The sequence below is a fragment of the Pseudophryne corroboree genome, chromosome 10, assembly GCF_028390025.1.
Source record: "Pseudophryne corroboree isolate aPseCor3 chromosome 10, aPseCor3.hap2, whole genome shotgun sequence".
NCBI lineage: Eukaryota > Metazoa > Chordata > Amphibia > Anura > Myobatrachidae > Pseudophryne > Pseudophryne corroboree.
In genome coordinates, this window is record NC_086453.1 from 112,928,857 (window position 1) to 112,949,041 (window position 20,185).

General features: G+C 46.3%; 1 protein-coding gene, 1 non-coding gene and 1 pseudogene across 2 annotated transcripts in view; all 3 read left to right on the forward strand.

The window, feature by feature from the left end:
• The window catches only part of RPL18 (ribosomal protein L18), a 41,667-nt gene that overhangs the window by 12,344 nt on the left and 9,138 nt on the right, over positions 1-20,185 (forward strand). Inside the window, exon 5 of the mRNA XM_063942745.1 lies at positions 6,089-6,212. Within this exon, the coding sequence (XP_063798815.1) occupies positions 6,089-6,212 (124 nt within the window). The remainder of the gene's footprint in view (positions 1-6,088; positions 6,213-20,185) is intronic.
• On the forward strand, positions 11,086-11,192 carry LOC134967952 (U5 spliceosomal RNA; annotated as a pseudogene).
• LOC134967978 (U6 spliceosomal RNA) lies at positions 11,798-11,904 on the forward strand. Its single transcript, XR_010189287.1, has one exon. It is a non-coding gene; the product is annotated as a U6 spliceosomal RNA (small nuclear RNA).

Consider the following 20,185-nt stretch of genomic DNA (forward strand, 5'->3'; position numbering starts at 1 on the left):
AAACAGACAGGGCGGCACAAAAAGCAGGAGGGCAATGGCAGAAACTGCAAGGATTTTTCGCTGGGCGGAAAATCATGTGATAGCACTGTCAGCAGTGTTCATTCCGGGAGTGGACAACTGGGAAGCAGACTTCCTCAGCAGGCACAACCTCCACCCGGGAGAGTGGGGACTTCATCGGGAAGTCTTCCACATGATTGTGAACCGTTGGAAAAGACCAAAGGTGGACATGATGGCGTCCCGCCTGAACAAAAAACTGGACAAGTATTGCGCCAGGTCAAAAGACCCTCAGGCAATAGCTGTGGACGTTCTGGTAACACCGTGGGTGTACCAGTCGGTGTATGTCTTCCCTCCTCTGCTTCTCATACCCAAGGTATTGAGAATTATAAGACGTAGAGGAGTAAGAACTATACTCGTGGCTCCGGATTGGCCAAGAAGGACTTGGTACCCGGAACTTCAAGAGATGCTCACAGAGGACTCATGGCCTCTGCCGCTAAGAAGGGACTTGCTTCAGCAAGTACCATGTCTGTTCCAAGACTTACCGCGGCTGCGTTTGACGGCATGGCGGTTGAGCGCCGGATCCTAAGGAAAAAAGGCATTCCGGAAGAGGTCATTCCTACCCTGGTCAAAGCCAGGAAGGAGGTGACCGCACAACATTATCACCACATGTGGCGAAAATATGTTGCGTGGTGTGAGGCCAGGAAGGCCCCATGAAGAAATTTCAACTCTGTCGTTTCCTGCATTTCCTGCAAACAGGAGTGTCTATGGGCCTCAAATTGGGGTCCATTAAGGTTCAAATTTCGGCCCTGTCGATTTTCTTCCAGAAAGAATTGGCTTCAGTTCCTGAAGTCCAGAAGTTTGTCAAGGGAGTACTGCATATACAACCCCCTTTTGTGCCTCCAGTGGCACTGTGGGATCTCAACGTAATTCTGGGATTCCTAAAATCACATTGGTTTAAACCGCTCAAATCTGTGGATTTGAAATATCTCACAGGGAAAGTGACCATGCTGTTGGCCCTGGCCTCGGCCAGGCGAGTGTCAGAATTGGCGGCGTTTGTCTCAAAAAAGCCCATATCTGATTGTCCATTCGGACAGGGCAGGGCTGCGGACTCATCCCCAGTTTCTCCCTAAGGTGGTGTCAGTGTTTCACCCGAACCAGCTTATTGTGGTACCTGCGGCTACTAGGGACTTGGAGGACTCCAAGTTGCTAGATGTTGTCAGGGCCCTGAAAATATAGTTTCCAGGACGGCTGGAGTCGGGAAAACTGACTTGCTGTTATCCTGTATGCACCCAACAAACTGGGTGCTCTTGCTTCTAAGCAGACGATTGCTAGTTGGATGTGTAGTACAATTCAGCTTGCACATTCTGTGGCAGGCCTGCCACAGCCAAAATATGTAAATGCCCATTCCACAAGGAAGGTGGGCTCATCTTGGGCGGCTGCCCGAGGGGTCTCGGCTTTACAACTTTGCCGAGCTGATACTTGGTCAGGGGCACACCCTGACTGAGGAGGACCTGGAGTTCTCTCATTCGGTGCTGCAGAGTCATCCGCACTCTCCCGCCCGTTTGGGAGCTTTGGTATAATCCCCATGGTCCTGACGGAGTCCCCAGCATCCACTTAGGACGTCAGAGAAAATAAGAATTTACTTACCGATAATTCTATTTCTCGTAGTCCGTAGTGGATGCTGGGCGCCCATCCCAAGTGCGGATTGTCTGCAATACTTGTACATAGTTATTGTTACAAAAATCGGGTTATTATTGTTGTGAGCCATCTTTTCAGAGGCTCCGCTGTTATCATGCTGTTAACTGGGTTCAGATCACAGGTTGTACAGTGTGATTGGTGTGGCTGGTATGAGTCTTACCCGGGATTCAAAATCCTTCCTTATTGTGTACGCTCGTCCGGGCACAGTATCCTAACTGAGGCTTGGAGGAGGGTCATAGGGGGAGGAGCCAGTGCACACCACCTGATCCTAAAGCTTTTACTTTTGTGCCCTGTCTCCTGCGGAGCCGCTAATCCCCATGGTCCTGACGGAGTCCCCAGCATCCACTACGGACTACGAGAAATAGAATTATCGGTAAGTAAATTCTTATTTTCTGCCAGGAGGGTCCTGTGGACTCGGCAGTGGACAGGTGATGCCGACTCCAAAAAACACATGGAGGTGTTACCTTACAAGGGTGAGGAATTGTTTGGGGACGGTCTCTCGGACCTGGTTTCCACAGCTACTGCTGGGAAGTCAAACTTTTTGCCATATATTCCCCCGCAACCGAAGAAAGCACCGTATTACCAAATGCAGTCCTTTCGCGCACAAAGAAGCAAGAAGGTCAGAGGTGCTTCCTTTCTTGCTAGAGGCAGGGGCAGAGGAAAAAAGCTGCACCTTACAGCTAGTTCCCAGGAACAGAGAAGTCCTCCCCGGCTTCCACTAAATCCACCGCATGACGCTGGGGCTCCACGGGTGGAGCCAGGAGCGGTGGGGGCGCGTCTCCGACATTTCAGCCACCAGTGTGTTCGCTCACAGGTGGATCCCTGGGCTATACAGATTGTGTCTCAGGGATACAAGCTGGAATTCGAGGTGATGCCCCCTCAACGTTGCCTAAAATCGGCCCTGCCAGCTTCCCCCATAGAAAGGGAAGTAGTGGTAGCGGCAATTCACAAGCTATTTCTCCAGCAGGTGGTGGTAAAGGTTCCCCTTCCTCAACAGGTGAAGGGATACTATTCCACAATGTTTGTGGTACCGAAACCGGACGGTTTGGTCAGACCTATATTAAATTTAAAGTCACTGAACATTTATCTGAAAAGATTCAAGTTCAAAATGGAATCGCTCAGAGCGGTCATTGCAAGCCTGGAAGAGGGGGATTTTATGGTGTCTCTGGACATCAAGGATGCTTACTTGCATGTCCCCATTTATCCGCCTCATCAGGAGTACCTCAGATTTGTGGTACAGGACTGTCATTACCAATTCCAGACGTTGCCGTTTGGTCTGTCCACGGCACCGAGAATATTTACCAAGGTAATGGCAGAAATGATGGTGATCCTGAGAAAGCAAGGAGTCAGAGTTATCCCATACTTGGACGATCTCCTCATAAAGGCGAGGTCGAGGGAGCAGTTGCAGATCAGCGTAGCGCACTCACAGGAAGTGTTGCAGCAGCATGGCTGGATTCTGAATATCCCAAAGTCGCAGCTGATTCCTACGACGCGTCTGCCCTTTCTGGGCATGATTCTGGACACAGACCAGAAGAAGGTGTTTCTCCCGACGGAGAAGGCTCAAGAGCTTGTGACTCTAGTCAGAGACCTCTTAAAACCAAAACAGGTGTCTGTGCATCACTGCACGCGAGTCCTGGGAAAGATGGTGGCATCGTACGAAGCCATTCCCTTCGGCAGGTTCCATGCGAGGATCTTTCAATGGGATCTGTAGGACAAATGGTCCGAATCGCATCTTCAGATGCATCGGCTGATCACCCTGTCACCCAGGGCCAGGGTGTCTCTTCTGTGGTGGCTACAGAGTGCTCACCTTCTCGAGGGCCGCAGATTCGGCATACAGGACTGGGTCCTGATGACCACGGATGCGAGCCTCCGAGGGTGGGGGGCAGTCACTCAGGGAAGAAACTTCCAAGGGTTGTGGTCAAGTCAGGAAACTTGTCTGCATATAAATATCCTGGATCTAAGGGCCATATTCAACGCCCTGAGTCAAGCGGAGCCCCTGCTTCGCAACCAACCGGTGCTGATTCAGTCAGACAACATCACCGTGGTGGCTCATGTAAACCGCCAGGGTGGCACAAGAAGCAGAGTCGCGATGGAAGCCACCAGGATTCTTCGGTGGGCGGAGAATCACGTACAAGCACTGTCAGCAGTGTTCATTCCGGGAGTGGACAACTGGGCAGCAGACTTCCTCAGCAGGCACGACCTCCACCCGGGAGAGTGGGGACTTCATCAAGAAGTCTTCATTCAGATTACAGATCGATGGGAACTGCCACAGGTAGACATGATGGCATCCCGTCTCAACAAAAAGCTGCAACGGTATTGCGCCAGGTCAAGGGACCCTCTGGCGATAGCTGTGGACGCCCTGGTAACACCGTGGGTGTTCCAGTCGGTCTATGTGTTCCCTCCTCTTCCTCTCATACCCAAGGTACTGAGAATCGTAAGAAGAAGAAGAGGAGTGAGAACAATACTCATTGTTCTGGATTGGCCAAGAAGACCTTGGTACCTGGAATTGCAAGAAATGCTCACAAAGGGCCCATGGCCTCTGCCTCTTAGACAGGACCTGTTGCAACAGGGGCCCTGCCTGTTCCAAGACTTACCGCGGCTGCGTTTGACGGCATGGCGGTTGAACGCCGGATCCTAGCGGAAAAAGGCATTCCGGAGGAAGTTATTCCTACGCTGATGAAGGCTAGGAAGGACGTGACAGCAAAGCATTATCACCGCATATGGCGAAAATATGTTGCTTGGTGTGAGGCCAGGAAGGCCCCTACAGAGGAATTCCAACTGGGCAGATTTCTACACTTTCTACAGTCTGGAGTGACTATGGGCTTGAAGTTGGGATCCATAAAGGTCCAGATTTCGGCCCTATCCATTTTCTTTCAAAAGGAACTGGCGTCTCTTCCTGAAGTTCAGACGTTTGTTAAGGGAGTGCTGCATATTCAGCCCCCTTTTGTGCCACCTTGGGATCTCAACGTGGTGTTGGGTTTCCTAAAATCCCACTGGTTTGAACCACTTAAGACCGTGGAGCTAAAGTATCTCACGTGGAAGGTGGTTATGCTATTGGCATTAGCTTCGGCTAGGCGTGTGTCAGAATTGGCGGCTTTGTCATGTAAAAGCCCCTATCTGGTTTTTCATATGGACAGGGCGGAATTGCGGACTTGTCCCCAATTTCTGCCAAAGGTGGTGTCATCTTTTCATTTAAACCAACCTATTGTAGTGCCTGCGGCTACTTGTGACTTGGATGATTCCAGGTTACTAGATGTAGTCAGGGCTTTAAAGATTTATGTAGCCCGAACGGCTGGAGTCCGGAAAACTGACTCGCTGTTTATCCTTTATTCCCCCAACAAGTTGGGTGATCCTGCTTCAAAGCAAACTGTTGCCCGCTGGATCCGTAACACGATTCAGCAGGCTCATTCTGCGGCTGGATTGCCGCATCCAAAATCAGTGAAAGCCCATTCCACAAGGAAGGTGGGCTCTTCTTGGGCGGCTGCCCGAGGGGTCTCGGCATTACAGCTTTGCCGAGCTGCTACTTGGTCGGGTTCAAACACATTTGCAAAATTCTACAAGTTTGATACCCTGGCTGAGGAGGACCTTAAGTTTGCCCATTCGGTGCTGCAGAGTCATCCGCACTCTCCTGCCCGTTTGGGAGCTTTGGTATAATCCCCATGGTCCTTACGGAGTCCCCAGCATCCACTAGGACGTCAGAGAAAATAAGATTTTACTTACCGGTAAATCTATTTCTCGTAGTCCGTAGTGGATGCTGGGCGCCCGTCCCAAGTGCGGACTTTCTGCAATACGTGTACATAGTTATTGCTTAATAATGGGGTTATGTTGGCATCCATTGTTGATGCCCTGTTGTTATTCATACTGTTGACTGGATAAGTGTATCACAAGTTATACGGTGTGATTGGTGTTGCTGGTATGAGTCTTACCCGAGATTCCAAAATCCTTTCCTTATAATGTCTGCTCTTCCGGGCACAGTTTCCTTAACTGAGGTCTGGAGGAGGGGCATAGAGGGAGGAGCCAGTGCACACCAGATAGTACTAAATCTTTCTTTAGAGTGCCCAGTCTCCTGCGGAGCCCGCTGTTCCCCATGGTCCTTACGGAGTCCCCAGCATCCACTACGGACTACGAGAAATAGATTTACCGGTAAGTAAAATCTTATTTTTAGCAACTTGTACTCGCACAAAACTGCGGGCCACAAGGAATGTCAGATGCGGTGCCATTGCTCAACTCCTTGAACCTGGCATCTACTTTTGTTAAGCTCTGACTTAAGCTCTATAATGTTCTTGGGCATTGCTGGCAATAAATGTTGGTTTTCATGCTGTTTGTTTTTAAGAATGTTTGGACCATTAAATGGGCTTGGATAAATATATCTAAAAAGTGTCTTTCGTCTTAGGTGTGTGCACTTAAAGTGTCTAGTGGAGCACGAAGCCGAATTCTTAAATCTGGAGGCCAAATCTTGACCTTTGACCAGCTGGCCCTTGCTTCCCCTAAAGGCCAGAACACTGTTTTGCTGTCAGGTAAATAGTTTTGTGCTTTAGGCAAAAACAAACCGACTAATCGTTCTAACATATTTCAATATAATCGTTTCAATTTTAATGCTTGCAATAAAGCATTGTCATGTGTATCGCTGACGCATGTTACCCTCAATACAGCGTACCAACAGAATTGGGCAACATTGTAGTCTGTGTACATTAGAAATCTGTGGATGCTGGGGTAGTGTCAAAACTAAATTGAAATCAAAGGGTAACTCCATCCGATATTGCTCTTCCTTTAAAGCCCTTCCTGTGCCAACTAAACTGGGTTTTTCTTTGGCAGCTATACCTGGAAAATCATACATAAGGAGCTTGTGCTGGTTGTCAAGCTCGGTCAAAGATCAGCTAGCGCCAGTAGGTTACAGCAGGGACAGGAATCTGTATTTTACATAAAATAGAGGATTTGGAAAAAGCACTACTGACAACTGTAACTTTACTTGGAAATGGACAGATAAAACTCCACACTGACTAAATGGACAAATCAGTGCTAAGTGAAAATCATCATCTTATGTGTCATCACAGAATGGTCACATGGTAACATTCACAAAATATATGTAACCAAAAAGAAAACAATAGGGTAATAGTCTAATCAAAATCGTATTACTGGGGAAAAAGTCCACCCTTGTGTAGAATAAACACTGAATGGTCAGTGTTGAATTCTTATCCATCACCAAAATAGGGAAGAACATATCCACCACACATCAACTGGTTATCATACCCTTACTTCATACCAAAGGGCTAATCCCCCAAGCAGGAGAAAGATGAATATCTCCATTGCCTTACTTGATATCAAAAGAATGTGGGCCTATTCATATATAGCTTTAGATTATTTTCTGTTTCCTCCCATCAAAAATAGTCTGTTACAGCATGTGAAGAAATAAAATAAGAAAATAATGCAGTGCTAACACACCAGTACTTCTCAAACATAATTTTTTGTAAGTACAGGTTGAGTATCCCTTATCCAAAATGCTTGGGACCAGAGGTATTTTGGATATGGGATTTTTCCGTAGTTTGGACTAATTGCATACCATAATGAGATATCATGGTGATGGGACCTAAATCTAAGCACAGAATACATTTATGTTACATATACACCTTATACACACAGCCTGAAGGTCATTTTAGCCAATATTTTTTATAATTTTGTGCATTAAACAAAGTATGTCTACATTCACACAATTCATTTATGTTCCATATACACCTTATACACAAAGCCTGAAGGTCATTTAATACAATATTTCTTTATCATCCACTAGGGGTCACTGGAGTACTCTTGGGATATGGACGGGCGTAGCCGATCAAAGGCACTGAATATTCAAATTTAGGACTCTCCCCCCCCCTCCATATCCCCAAGTACCTCAGTGTACTTTGCCAGTGTTTTTTCGGTGCTCACAGCATGATCATCGGCTTGTGGCAATGGCCACTTTTCAGAAGATTTTTATTTTTAATTTTTACACTTTCCGTCCCAGTTTCTGGAAAAACTTGGGGCCGGGATGGTGCCGCTGCAAGGCAGCGTATGGCGTGTCGGTCCTCACAAAGAGCACCCTCACAGCCACAGGCGCTATAAGGCAGCGCATGGCGTGTCGGTCCTCACAAAGAGCACCCTCACAGCCACAGGCAGCTGGTTACTGCAAGCTGCACGGAAAACAACTGGACGGAGCTTACAAAAAGAAGCTCCGTCACAGCCAAGATGACTGAGAAGCCCGTCACAGCCAGCATGAGAAGTGGTCACAAGCTGGACGGAGCTTGCAGCACAAGGTATGGTGGGTCAGGGCGGTCAGCTCACGCTGCCGCCCTGCAGTGTGGGGAAAGTGTTTATTTTATGTTGACCACAGCTATTACAGCATACCGCTGAATATCTCCCTGCACCCGCTCCAGCCGCCGCACTACCTAGCAGCAGAGCGGCCGCACGTCAATCACAGACGCCGGCCGCTCTCCCAGCACTAATACAGATCAGGCCGCCCGAGAGAACTCCGGAGCACTGCTCAGAGCGGCCGCACGTCAATCAGACGCCGGCCGCTCTCCCAACCCGGCCATCGCTGTACACAGCGCCGCCCGAGCCAGCTACTTGGCAGAACTACGGAGCACTGCTCAAAGCGGCCGCACGTCAATCAGACGCCGGCCGCTCTCCCAGCACTTATACAGTAAGTAAGCTCCGAGACACACGGCGGCCGCTCTCCCATCGCTAAGACGGAACCACAGCTCAGAGCGGCCGCACGTCAAACACAGACGCCGGCCGCTCTCCCAACTCTGGTACCCGGCCACCGCTGTACACAGCGCCGGCCGAGCCAGCTACTCCGGAGCACAGCTCAGAGCGGCCGCACGTCAATCAGACGCCGGCCGCTCTCACAACGCTGGTACCCGGCCACCGCTGTACACAGCGCCGCCCGAGCCAGCTACTCGGCAGACAGCCAACGACGCCATATCCGGTCACTGATGTCTGTAGTCGCCGCAGCTATACTCTGCGTTCTCCTGCTCTCCCGGCACCGCTGCAGGTAACATGGGAAGTTACCTTACAAGCAGCACAGCTGCAAGGGGGGGTGAGGGGGGAGTATATGGCCATAGCAGCAGATATAAAAGGCTGCAGGGGTTAACAAAAGTTTGTTAAGCAGTTAATGGCCTATCATAACCTAAGAGTATCATAACCTAAGGGTTTCTGTTAAGGCTGCAATATAATACATTCACTGCAGCCTGGATTTATAGTAACTGGAGGTTAACTAAGTGTATGGTTAACTAAGTGTATGTGTTTACTGTATAATAGATCTGTAAGAACATATACGCTATATATATTAACTGTATAAAAGGCTATTAAGGCTATAAATTGCCTGTACTGTGAATTTCAGTGAAAGCAAAACGGCCATTTTAATTATTGCTGTTTTTCCAGTTTATAATTCCTGAACATTCCGGCCATACACCTTTACTCCACAAGGAGGCGCAGGGGTGTTGGTGGGAATTTTTAGTTCAAGATAATTCCAGAACATTCCTGCCCTACATCTCTAAGCCACCAGAAGGCGCAGGGGTGTTAGTAGAAATTTGGTTCGGGTTTCATATGCAATATGAACTGTTTTTCACATAAAGAATACTTTAGTTTCCTAGGGATTTCCGTACAGAGAAATAACCATACATATAAATATGCAGTTCAGCAATAACATATATATATATATATATATATATATATATATATATATATATATATATATATATATATATATATATATATATATATGCCATATAATAATTTCATTAAGGCGTGCAAGTGTCTGTCTGTTGCCTATTATGGTGTCTGTCTACATAGCAAGTAAGGCTATAGTGCAGACTAAAAATACTTTTATAAAATTGGCAATTCAAATTAAAAGAGCAGTAATCGGAGTCTCGGAATTACTCCACCAGCTCTAACAAAAGACAGTCTTTCCAAAGGGCTAATTTTCTTTTGGGTACCAAAGTGTTTATTTCACTGGTCTTATAATTTAATGCACGATTCTATGTCAATCTCACACCGATAAATACGAGTGAGAACGGTACAGTAGTCCAGCACTCAGATAGTGCGGGGGTTTGGATAACCATACATATTGGTTGCCAAAAGGACGCGATCCGTCATGGGTTGATGAGTTTCTGTCAAACATTATAAAAACCCAGGATACATTTGGGTCGCTAGAATCTATGTATGAAACCATGACGATCACTGTTAAAAGAAGCAGCAGAGTATAGCTGGAAAGCTTCTGATAACGCCGGTTATTTTCATTGTCGCTAGTTAAGCGCAACAAGGCCAGAGCTTGTTTGCTCCTAAATTTGATATACTTGTAACGGCAATTTTTATTCCTTTATGATATTCAGCCATTACCGCATACAGTATATTTGTTACGGCGTTTTATCCCTTTATACAAAAACAGTCACGCCTTGTAACGACAGGACGTTACAGTCAGCAAGCCAGTGGTTTGATGACCTCTTTTACAATTGTGGAAGCGCGTTTTTACATGTTACATTTGCGAGGTTTCATGACTTTAACTTATATAGGTCTCAGCTGTTTACAGCTTAAAGACAAAACTGCCTCTGTGGAACGGTTTGGCAGGTTGTCATTTAGTCTTTGCTGGTTTATAAACCAGTCAATAGTACGCTTATTCCCCTCTGTTTGAGCAAAATCAAACACCTCCGTTTCAATATCAAGCAGCAAGTCATTTATTACAGTTAGAAAATGGATTTTCTGCAGTTAGTTTTTGCTTATTGAAGCCACAAAATTGTATGATTGCATTTGATCTTCACAATGCGTAGTTACCCAGTCCGGTTTCTTCATCACAGGTTCTAGCGGTTGCAAGCAACCATTAGCATTTCTTTTCTACCGTTGCTTATCGCTTCCGGTATTTGCTACAGTGATGTTGGAATGATAGCTCATCTCACTATGTATTAACAAAGTTTCTCTAACTTGCGCTACTAAGGTATACTACAGTAGCAGATTAAGTTTGAAAACAATCACATCTAAGTCTGTCTAAACGATGTAAATTCCTAGGTAAGATTATAAATACGGTAAATCAACGACTTTTACCTACTACACCAGCAAGAACAAAAGTACACGCACACTAGCGGTACATTGGTGTATTTACTTATTAAGAAAAAAATGTGTTTTCTATTTAGTTCGCCACCTTTCACTCGCGTGTCCCACAGAGGAACAAGGGTGCGTATACTCTAGACGACAGTCACAGAGAGTCAGGATTTGTAGTTAAAATCAACGCAAAGGTTCTAAACACGACAGATTGCTGTCGATAAATGTACTAGAACTCTGGTCATTTTACAATGCAATAGATAAATGTCCTAGAACATTTTACAATGCAATAAATAATTCGCTTTCAGTCTGACCAACGATAGACTCTGGTTTTCTCTTCAGCACGAATAAATCTTTCACTTTTTACTAAAGATTTCCGTGGAGAGTAACAACCGTGAGTTTCAGGTAATTTAATTTTGTTTTTAATGCCTGGCTCACGCTGCCCTTAAGCAGTCAAACAAAGCAACGGCAGTTGCATACTGAACAACCAGTGAGAACCGATAAGCCGCAAGGCAAGGCGGTAGGTAACTCAAATCTTCAATGGCTCAGAACGCCATTATGGGGAAATGTCAACATCAATCCGTGAGTGGACATCTGTTAGACAGACGATCTCACCCGTCAGGGTTTGGATCTTAAAAACTGGACATTAAATACACAGGTGTTTAAGATGTAAGTCCACAGAAGGGGGTTACCCTCAAGTATACATGAGGGCATCTCGCCACAATTACAAAAGCTCAGTATGTGTACATCACATTCATGGGGTCATTCAGCATCGTGTATCTGGCTTCACCAATTTCCGCTTCTTTCTTCGTTGCCAAAACGGATCAGAAGACAGTTCGTCACAGTCATACTGGTGGTATCTCATGGGTTTCAGAGAAGTTTGCTTCTCGAATTTTCAATGAATACTTGCACACGATCTTGGCCCGCTCATAATACGTCCAACCTGTTACATCAGGGAACGTTCTTTTACCCATAGTTACCTATGTACCTATTATCTATGTACCGCAGCTGCGGTTGACGGGGTGAGGGTTCAGTGCTAGCTTCGGCAGCACATATACTAAAATTGGAACGATACAGAGAAGATTAGCATGGCCCCTGCGCTAGGATGACACGCAAATTCGTGAAACGTTCCATAAGACCGCCCTCTTAAAAAAAAATAGAGCATTACAGTATCGGTTATACCAACCATGTAACGAAATAGTAAGCCGCTTAAGGCAGCTCATTATTAAAACATTTCGTGTGCTTACATAGGTTGTAAACCTCGGAAGTTTCCAACATCATACTTCAAGTACCCGTATTCTGTTAAACGGGATGGGATGGAAAACTGCGTTCATCTGCACTAACAGTGCAGGTATCTGGGTGGTAAACGTATTTTCAAAGACGTTTGCCTCTATTTGCGTCTGTAAACATCTTTCTACAAGGTGTCACCAAAGTTCAGACTCTATTTATCCTACCTACAGCGCCAGGCAATTTGAGGTTGGGTTCAGATTTATTACAGTTTTCATATTTTGGAACCCTTTCAACAAAGGGGAATTAAGTTTCATATTTTTTGAACCTTTACAACAAATGAGAATTAAGTTTCTCACTTTGGAAAACATTTTTCTTCTAGCCTTGCCTTCGGCAATGGTGCTTCGACAAGGGTTTTGTTTTCATATTTGGGTGCCTTGTATTCCAAGCCACCGTATTTGAGTTTCTCATGACAAAGCAGATCTTCGGACGAAATCCGCTTTCGTATTCTTCACATCAATATACCAATAGTGCTTCCTGTGTGGACAGCACATTCTTGAATTCTGAATGTGGTACACGCGTTACGCGTTTATATATGTACCGAACGTCTACAGTACGTGATATGAATACGTTGTTTGTTCTATATGATACTGCAAACTGGGGTTAGCCAGTTTCTCAGCAGACATTATCCAGTTGGATAATAATGACTACAAATCAGACTTACTTTAAGGCTAAGTTACAATCGCCTACGTCAGTAATAGTTCATCCCACAGGTTCTGTGGGAATGTCAGACCCAACGGGTCGTGCAGCGGCTACGACGCGGCTACATAGCCTTCAGTGCACCACGTTTGTGCACGGTTATACGTTATTAATGGTGGCGCCATCAGCATTTAGCTTTGGCCTGCCTACTGTTACAAGTATCAAACAGCTCTCCCGCCCACGAGGGAAGCTTTGGTACGTCCCAAGAGTACTCCAGTGACCCCTAGTGGATGATAAAGAAAATAGGATTTTGGTACTTACCAGGTAAATCCTTTTCTTTGAATCCATAGGGGGCACTGGACGCCCGCCCAGAGCAGTTTTACCTGGGTTGTTTTAAGCTCAAGGGAGCTTAGTGAACAAATTTAACTTGGATGGTATTAAGCTCAAAGGAGCTTATGGTAACACATTTTCACCAATTGGCTCAAATTATAAAGTTCTATCGGTTAAGGTGTCAACTGTTTAGTTGACAATAGGGTTACGGATCAACTTTGTGGTTGTCCGTTATGTTATAGGAATTCTCCATTGTCAACCTCTCTATATCCTGTTCGCTCAGTAAAAAACACTGGCAAAGTACACTGAGGTACTTGGGGATATGGAGGGGGGGGAGAGTCCTAAATTTGAATATTCAGTGCCTTTGATCGGCTACGCCCGTCCATATCCCAAGAGTACTCCAGTGCCCCCTATGGATTCAAAGAAAAGGATTTACCTGGTAAGTACCAAAATCCTATTTTTTAATAACTTTGTGTATTAAACATAGTTTGTGTACATTGAGCTATCAAAAACAAAGTTTTCACTATCTCACTCTCACTCAAAGTCCGTATTTCGGAATATTCCGTATTTCGGAATATTTGGATATGGGATACTCAACCTGTAATTCGTACTCTGTAAAACTAATAAAATGTAACCATATATAACACGGTAATGCTAAGAATCATACGCTGATCAGCTTGTAACCGCTGAAAGTGAACAACATTGCTGATCTCATTGGTGACACCTGTCAAGGGGTGGGATATATTTGGCAGCAAGTGAACACTCAGTTCTTGAAGTTTGTGTAGGAAGCAGGAACAATGGGCATTATAACTGGCACTTTGTGTTCTAGGATGCAGGCAGAGTGCTGAGGTGCGCGTCTGAAAAAGGCATCGCCAGTCGGGGAGGGGGCGTAGCGCCATTGACATCACTCTCGGTGGCTTGCCCAGCACTTACAGAGGTGCTGGGCTTCCCCCAAGCTCTCCCCTTATAATGTGCACACAGCATCTGTTCACCGGTGGTGATCCTACACCACAACTTTTCCCACCTGCAGGATATGGCATCGGGCAGGCTGCTTTAGCAGGGCATGCTTTGTCACTTTAAAATCAGGCAGGGTGTGGCACATTGCTGTAACAGCCTAGTGCAAACACTAAAAGTGGTTCACACAAGGATAATTGGTGAACCAGTTGCAGGGTCATTGGTGCCCCTGGCTAATTCATGGGTATGTGGAGCGATGGCTAGCCCATCTGGTCTGGTGCCACAGAATAACTGCTGTAGCGAAAATTGATGAAACCATTAATACTGGCTATGATGATAAAGGTGTCGGAACACAGTGCGTCGCAGCTTGCTGACCTTAGTCGCCTATAATGGGCATGAACATCAGAACTGGACCATGGAGCAATGAAAGAAGAGTGGCCTGGTCTGATTTGATTGTTTTGTCTTTACATCCTGTGAACAACCGCTTGCATTTACCTGGGATAAATGGTGCCAGGATGCACTATGGGAAGAAGGCAAACTGACCTAGGTAGCGTGTGCTCTGGTAACCTTGGGGCCTGGCATTCATGTGGATGTTATTTAGACATATACCACCTAGCTAAACATTGGCCTCCAAATTCCCCTGATCTCGGTCCGATTGAGCATCTGCTGGATGTGCTGGAAAAACAAGGCCAAGCCAAGGAGCCACTTCACAACTTAAAGGATCTGCTGCTACAGTCTTGGTGCCAGATACCACAAGACACCTTCAGAGGTCTTGTGGAGTCCATGCCTCGATGGGTCAGAGCTGTTTTGGTTGCACAAGGGGGCCTAAACAATGTTAGGCAAATAGTTTTAATGTTATAGCTAATCCACGTATATTCTAAATAGACTCGTACCAGAGGTTTTACGATAGAAGGCATTTAACACAAGTCTCTACACCAGGGATGGGGAACCTTTGGCCCTCCAGCTGTCGTCAAATTACACATACAAGCATGCCTTGCTATTTTGCCATTTGGCCATGCTAAAACTGTTGCAGAGCATGCTGGGATGTGTAATTCAATAGCTGGAGTGCTGCAGGTTTCCCACCCCTGCTCTACACTCTGACAATCTGGGATTTATTCTAAACAAGGTTGGACTTTTTTCAGCATTACTATTCCGATTAAACTGTATTGCTGTGAATAGTGCAATTGGATTATGCTGTGAGGACTTAGATCACAGCACTATATATTACATAGTGTGAGCCTTAACATGCTGATTAATGAGGTTTAATCTTCAAATATGAGGCACAATGTATCCGCAAGCTAGTTATTGCTCCACACACTGCTTGGTACTTGTGGATGAAACCTCATATATTTGTGTGAAGAGGGCATATTTTTATCTTTAAAGGGCAAAATTTTATATTGTAGTTACTTGTGTGACTTTTACTGACTTTAAATAAGAATTTACTTACCGATAATTCTATTTCTCGGAGTCCGTAGTGGATGCTGGGGTTCCTGAAAGGACCATGGGGAATAGCGGCTCCGCAGGAGACAGGGCACAAAAAAGTAAAGCTTTTACCAGATCAGGTGGTGTGCACTGGCTCCTCCCCCCATGACCCTCCCCCAGACTCCAGTTAGGTACTGTGCCCGGACGAGCGTACACAATAAGGGAGGCAATTTGAATCCCGGGTAAGACTCATACCAGCCACACCAATCACACCGTACAACTTGTGATCTAAACCCAGTTAACAGTATGATAACAGAAAGAGCCTCTTAAAGATGGCTCCTTAACAATATAACCCGAATTTGTTAACAATAACTATGTACAGTATTGCAGATAATCCGCACTTGGGATGGGCGCCCAGCATCCACTACGGACTCCGAGAAATAGAATTATCGGTAAGTAAATTCTTATTTTCTCTATCGTCCTAAGTGGATGCTGGGGTTCCTGAAAGGACCATGGGGATTATACCAAAGCTCCCAAACGGGCGGGAGAGTGCGGATGACTCTGCAGCACCGAATGAGAGAATTCCAAGTCCTCTTTTGCCAGGGTATCAAATTTGTAGAATTTTACAAACGTGTTTTCCCCCGACCACGTAGCTGCTCGGCAGAATTGTAATGCCGAGACCCCTCGGGCAGCCGCCCAAGATGAGCCCACCTTCCTTGTGGAATGGGCCTTAACAGATTTAGGCTGTGGCAGGCCTGCCACAGAATGAGCAAGTTGAATTGTGTTACAAATCCAACGAGCAATCGTCTGCTTAGAAGCAGGGGCACCCAACTTGTTGGGTGCATATAGTATCAACAGCGAGTCAGATTTTCTGACTTCAGCCGTCCTTGAAATGTATATTTTTAAGGCTCTGACAACGTCCAACAACTTGGAGTCCTCCAAGTCGCCAGTGGCCGCAGGCACCACAATAGGTTGGTTCAGGTGAAACGCTGATACCACCTTAGGGAGAAAATGCGGACGAGTCCTCAGTTCTGCCCTATCCGAATGGAAGATTAGATAAGGGCTTTTATAAGATAAAGCCGCCAATTCAGATACTCTCCTGGCGGAAGCCAGGGCCAGTAACATAGTCACTTTCCATGTGAGATATTTAAAATCCACCTTTTTCAATGGTTCAAACCAATGGGATTTGAGGAAATCTAAAACTACATTTAGATCCCACGGTGCCACCGGAGGCACCACAGGAGGCTGTATATGCAGTACTCCTTTAACAAAAGTCTGTACCTCAGGAACTGAGGCCAATTCTTTTTGGAAGAATATTGACAGGGCCGAAATTTGAACCTTAATAGATCTCAATTTGAGACCCATAGACAATCCTGATTGTAGGAAAAGTAGGAAACGACCCAGTTGAAATTCCTCCGTCGGAACACTCCGATCCTCGCACCACGCGACATATTTTCGCCAAATGCGGTGATAATGTTTCGCGGTGACTTCCTTCCTTGCCTTAATCAAGGTAGGAATGACTTCTTCTGGAATGCCTTTCCCTTTTAGGATCTGGCGTTCAACCGCCATGCCGTCAAACGCAGCCGCGGTAAGTCTTGAAAGAGACAGGGACCCTGTTGTAGCAGGTCCCTTCTCAGAAGTAGAGGGCACGGGTCGTCCGTGACCAACTCTTGAAGTTCCGGGTACCAAGTCCTTCTTGGCCAATCCGGAGCCACTAGTATTGTTCTTACTCCTCCTCACCGTATAATCTTCAATACCTTTGGTATGAGAGGCAGAGGAGGAAACACATATACTGATTTGTACACCCAAGGTGTTACCAGTGCGTCCACAGCTATTGCCTGTGGATCTCTTGACCTGGCGCAATACTTGTCCAGTTTCTTGTTGAGGCGAGACGCCATCATGTCTACCATTGGTCTTTCCCAACAGTTTATTAGCATGTGGAAGACTTCTGGATGAAGACCCCCCTCTCCCGGGTGAATATCGTGTCTGCTGAGGAAGTCTGCTTCCCAGTTGTCCACGCCCGGGAAGAACACTGCTGACAGTGCTATTACGTGATTCTCCGCCCAGCGAAGAATCTTGGCAGCTTCTGCCATTGCACTCCTGCTTCTTGTGCCGCCCTGTCTGTTTACATGGGCGACCGCCGTGATGTTGTCCGACTGAATCAACACCGGTTTTCCTTGCAGGAGTGGTTCCGCCTGGCTTAGAGCATTTTAGATTGCTCTTAGTACCAGAATGTTTATGTGAAGAGACTTTTCCAGGTTCGTCCATACCCCCTGGAAGTTTCTTCCTTGTGTGACTGCTCCCCAACCTCTCAGGCTGGCGTCCGTGGTCACCAGGATCAAATCCTGTATGCCGAATCTGCGGCCCTCCAATAGATGAGCCTTTTGCAACCACCACAGAAGATATACCCTTGTCCTTGGCGACAGGGTTATTCGCAGGTGCATCTGAGGATGCGACCCTGACCATTTGTCCAACAGATCCCTTTGGAAAATTCTTGCATGGAATCTGCCGAATGGAATTGCTTCGTAAAAAGCCACCATTTTTCCCAGGACTCTTGTGCATTGATGTACAGACACCTTTCCTGGTTTTAGGAGGTTCCTGACAGGTCGGATAACTCCTTGGCTTTTTCCTCGGGAAGAAAAACCTTTTTCTGAACCGTGTCCAGAATCATCCCTAGGAACAGCAGACGTATCGTCGGAAAACAGCTGCGATTCTTGGAATATTTAGAATCCAGTCGTGCCGTCGAAGAACTACTTTAGATAGTGCTCTTCCGACCTCCAACTGTTCTCTGGAACTTGCCCTTTTTAGGTCGTGCAAGTAAGGGATAATTTAGATGCCTTTTTTCTTTGAAGAAACATCTTTTCGGCCATTACCTTGGTAAAAAGGCCCGGGGTGCCGTGGATAATTCAAACGGCATCGTCTGAAACTGATATTGACAGTTCTGTACCACGAACCAGAGGTACCCTTGATGAGAAGGACAAAATTTGGACATGGAGGTAATCCTTGATGTCCAGGGACACCATATAGTCCCCTTTTTTTCCGGTTCGCTATCACTGCTCTGAGTGACTTTATCTCGATTTGAACCTTTTATGTAAGTGTTCAAAACATTTTAGATTTAGACTATGTGTCACCAAGCCGTCTGGCTTCAGTACCACAATATAGTGTGGAAAAATAATACCCTTTTCCTTGTCGTAGGAGGGGTACTTTGATTATCACCTGCTGGATATACAGCTTGTGAATTGTTTCCAATGCTGCCTCCCTGTCGGAGGGAGCCGTTGGTAAAGCAGACTTCAGGAACCTGCGAGGAGAAGATGTCTCGACTCTCCAATCTTTACCCCTGGGATAATACTCGTACGATCTAGGGGTCAACTTGCGAGTGATCCCACTGCGCCCTGAGACTCTTGAGACTACCCCCCCACCTTGAGTCCGCTTGCACGGCCCCAGCGTCATGCTGAGGACTTGGCAGACGCGGTGGAGGGCTTCTTTTCCTGGGAAAGGGCTGCCTGCTGCAGTCTACTTCCCTTACCTCTATGTCTGGGCAGATATGACTGGCCTTTTGCCTGCATGCCCTCATGGGAAAGGAAAGATTGAGGCTGAAAAGACGGTGTCTTTTTTAGCTGAGATGTAACTTGGGGTAAAAAAGGTTGGATTTCCCAGCTGTTGCTGTGGTCCCCAGGTCCGATGGACCGACCCCCAAATAACTCCTTCCCTTTATACAGCAATACTTCCATCTGCCGTATGGGATCTGTATCACCTGACCACTGTCGTGTCCCTGACATCTTCTGGGAGATATGGACAACGCACTTATCTTGATGCCAGAGAGCAAATATCCCTCTGTGCATCTCACATACATATATATAGAATGCATCCTATTAAATGCTCTACATGAATAAAATATTTTCAGTCAGGGAATCCGACCAAGCCAACCCAGCACTGCATCTCCAGGCTGATGGCGATCGCTGGTCGCAGTATAACCACCGTATGTGTGTATATACTTTTTAGGATATTTTTCCAGCTTCCTATCAGCTGGCTCCTTGAGGGCGGCCGTATCTGGAGACGGTAACGCCACTTGATAAGCGTGTGAGCGCCTTATCACCCTAAGGGGTGTTTCCCAACGTACCCTAATTTCTGGCGGGAAAGGGTATAACGCCAATATTTGCTATCGGGGTAACCCTACGCATCATCACACACTTCATTTTATTTTATCTGATTCAGGAAAAACTACAGGTAGTTTTTTCACTCCCACATAATACCCTTTCTTGTGGTACTTGTAGTATCAGAAACACGTAACACCTCCTTCATTGCCCTTAACGTGTGGCCCTAATGAGAAATACGTTTGTTTATTCACCGTCGACACTGTATTCAGTGTCCGTGTCTGTGTCTGTGTCGACCGACTGAGGTAAATGGGCGTTTTTAAAACCCCTGACGGTGTTTCTGAGACGCCTGGACCGGTCCTAATAGATTGTCGGCCGTCTCATGTCGTCAACCGACCTTGCAGCGTGTTGACATTCTCACGTAATTCTCTAAATAAGCCATCCATTCCGGTGTCGACTCCCTAGAGAGTGACATCACCATTACAGGCAATTTCTCCGCCTCCTCACCAACATCGTCCTCATACATGTCGACACACACGTACCGACACACAGCACACACACCGGGAATGCTCTGACAGAGGACAGGACCCACTAGCCCTTTGGGGAGACAGAGGGAGAGTCTGCCAGCACACACCAAAAACGCTATAATTATATAGGGACAACCTTATATAAGTGTTTCTCCCTTATAGCATCTT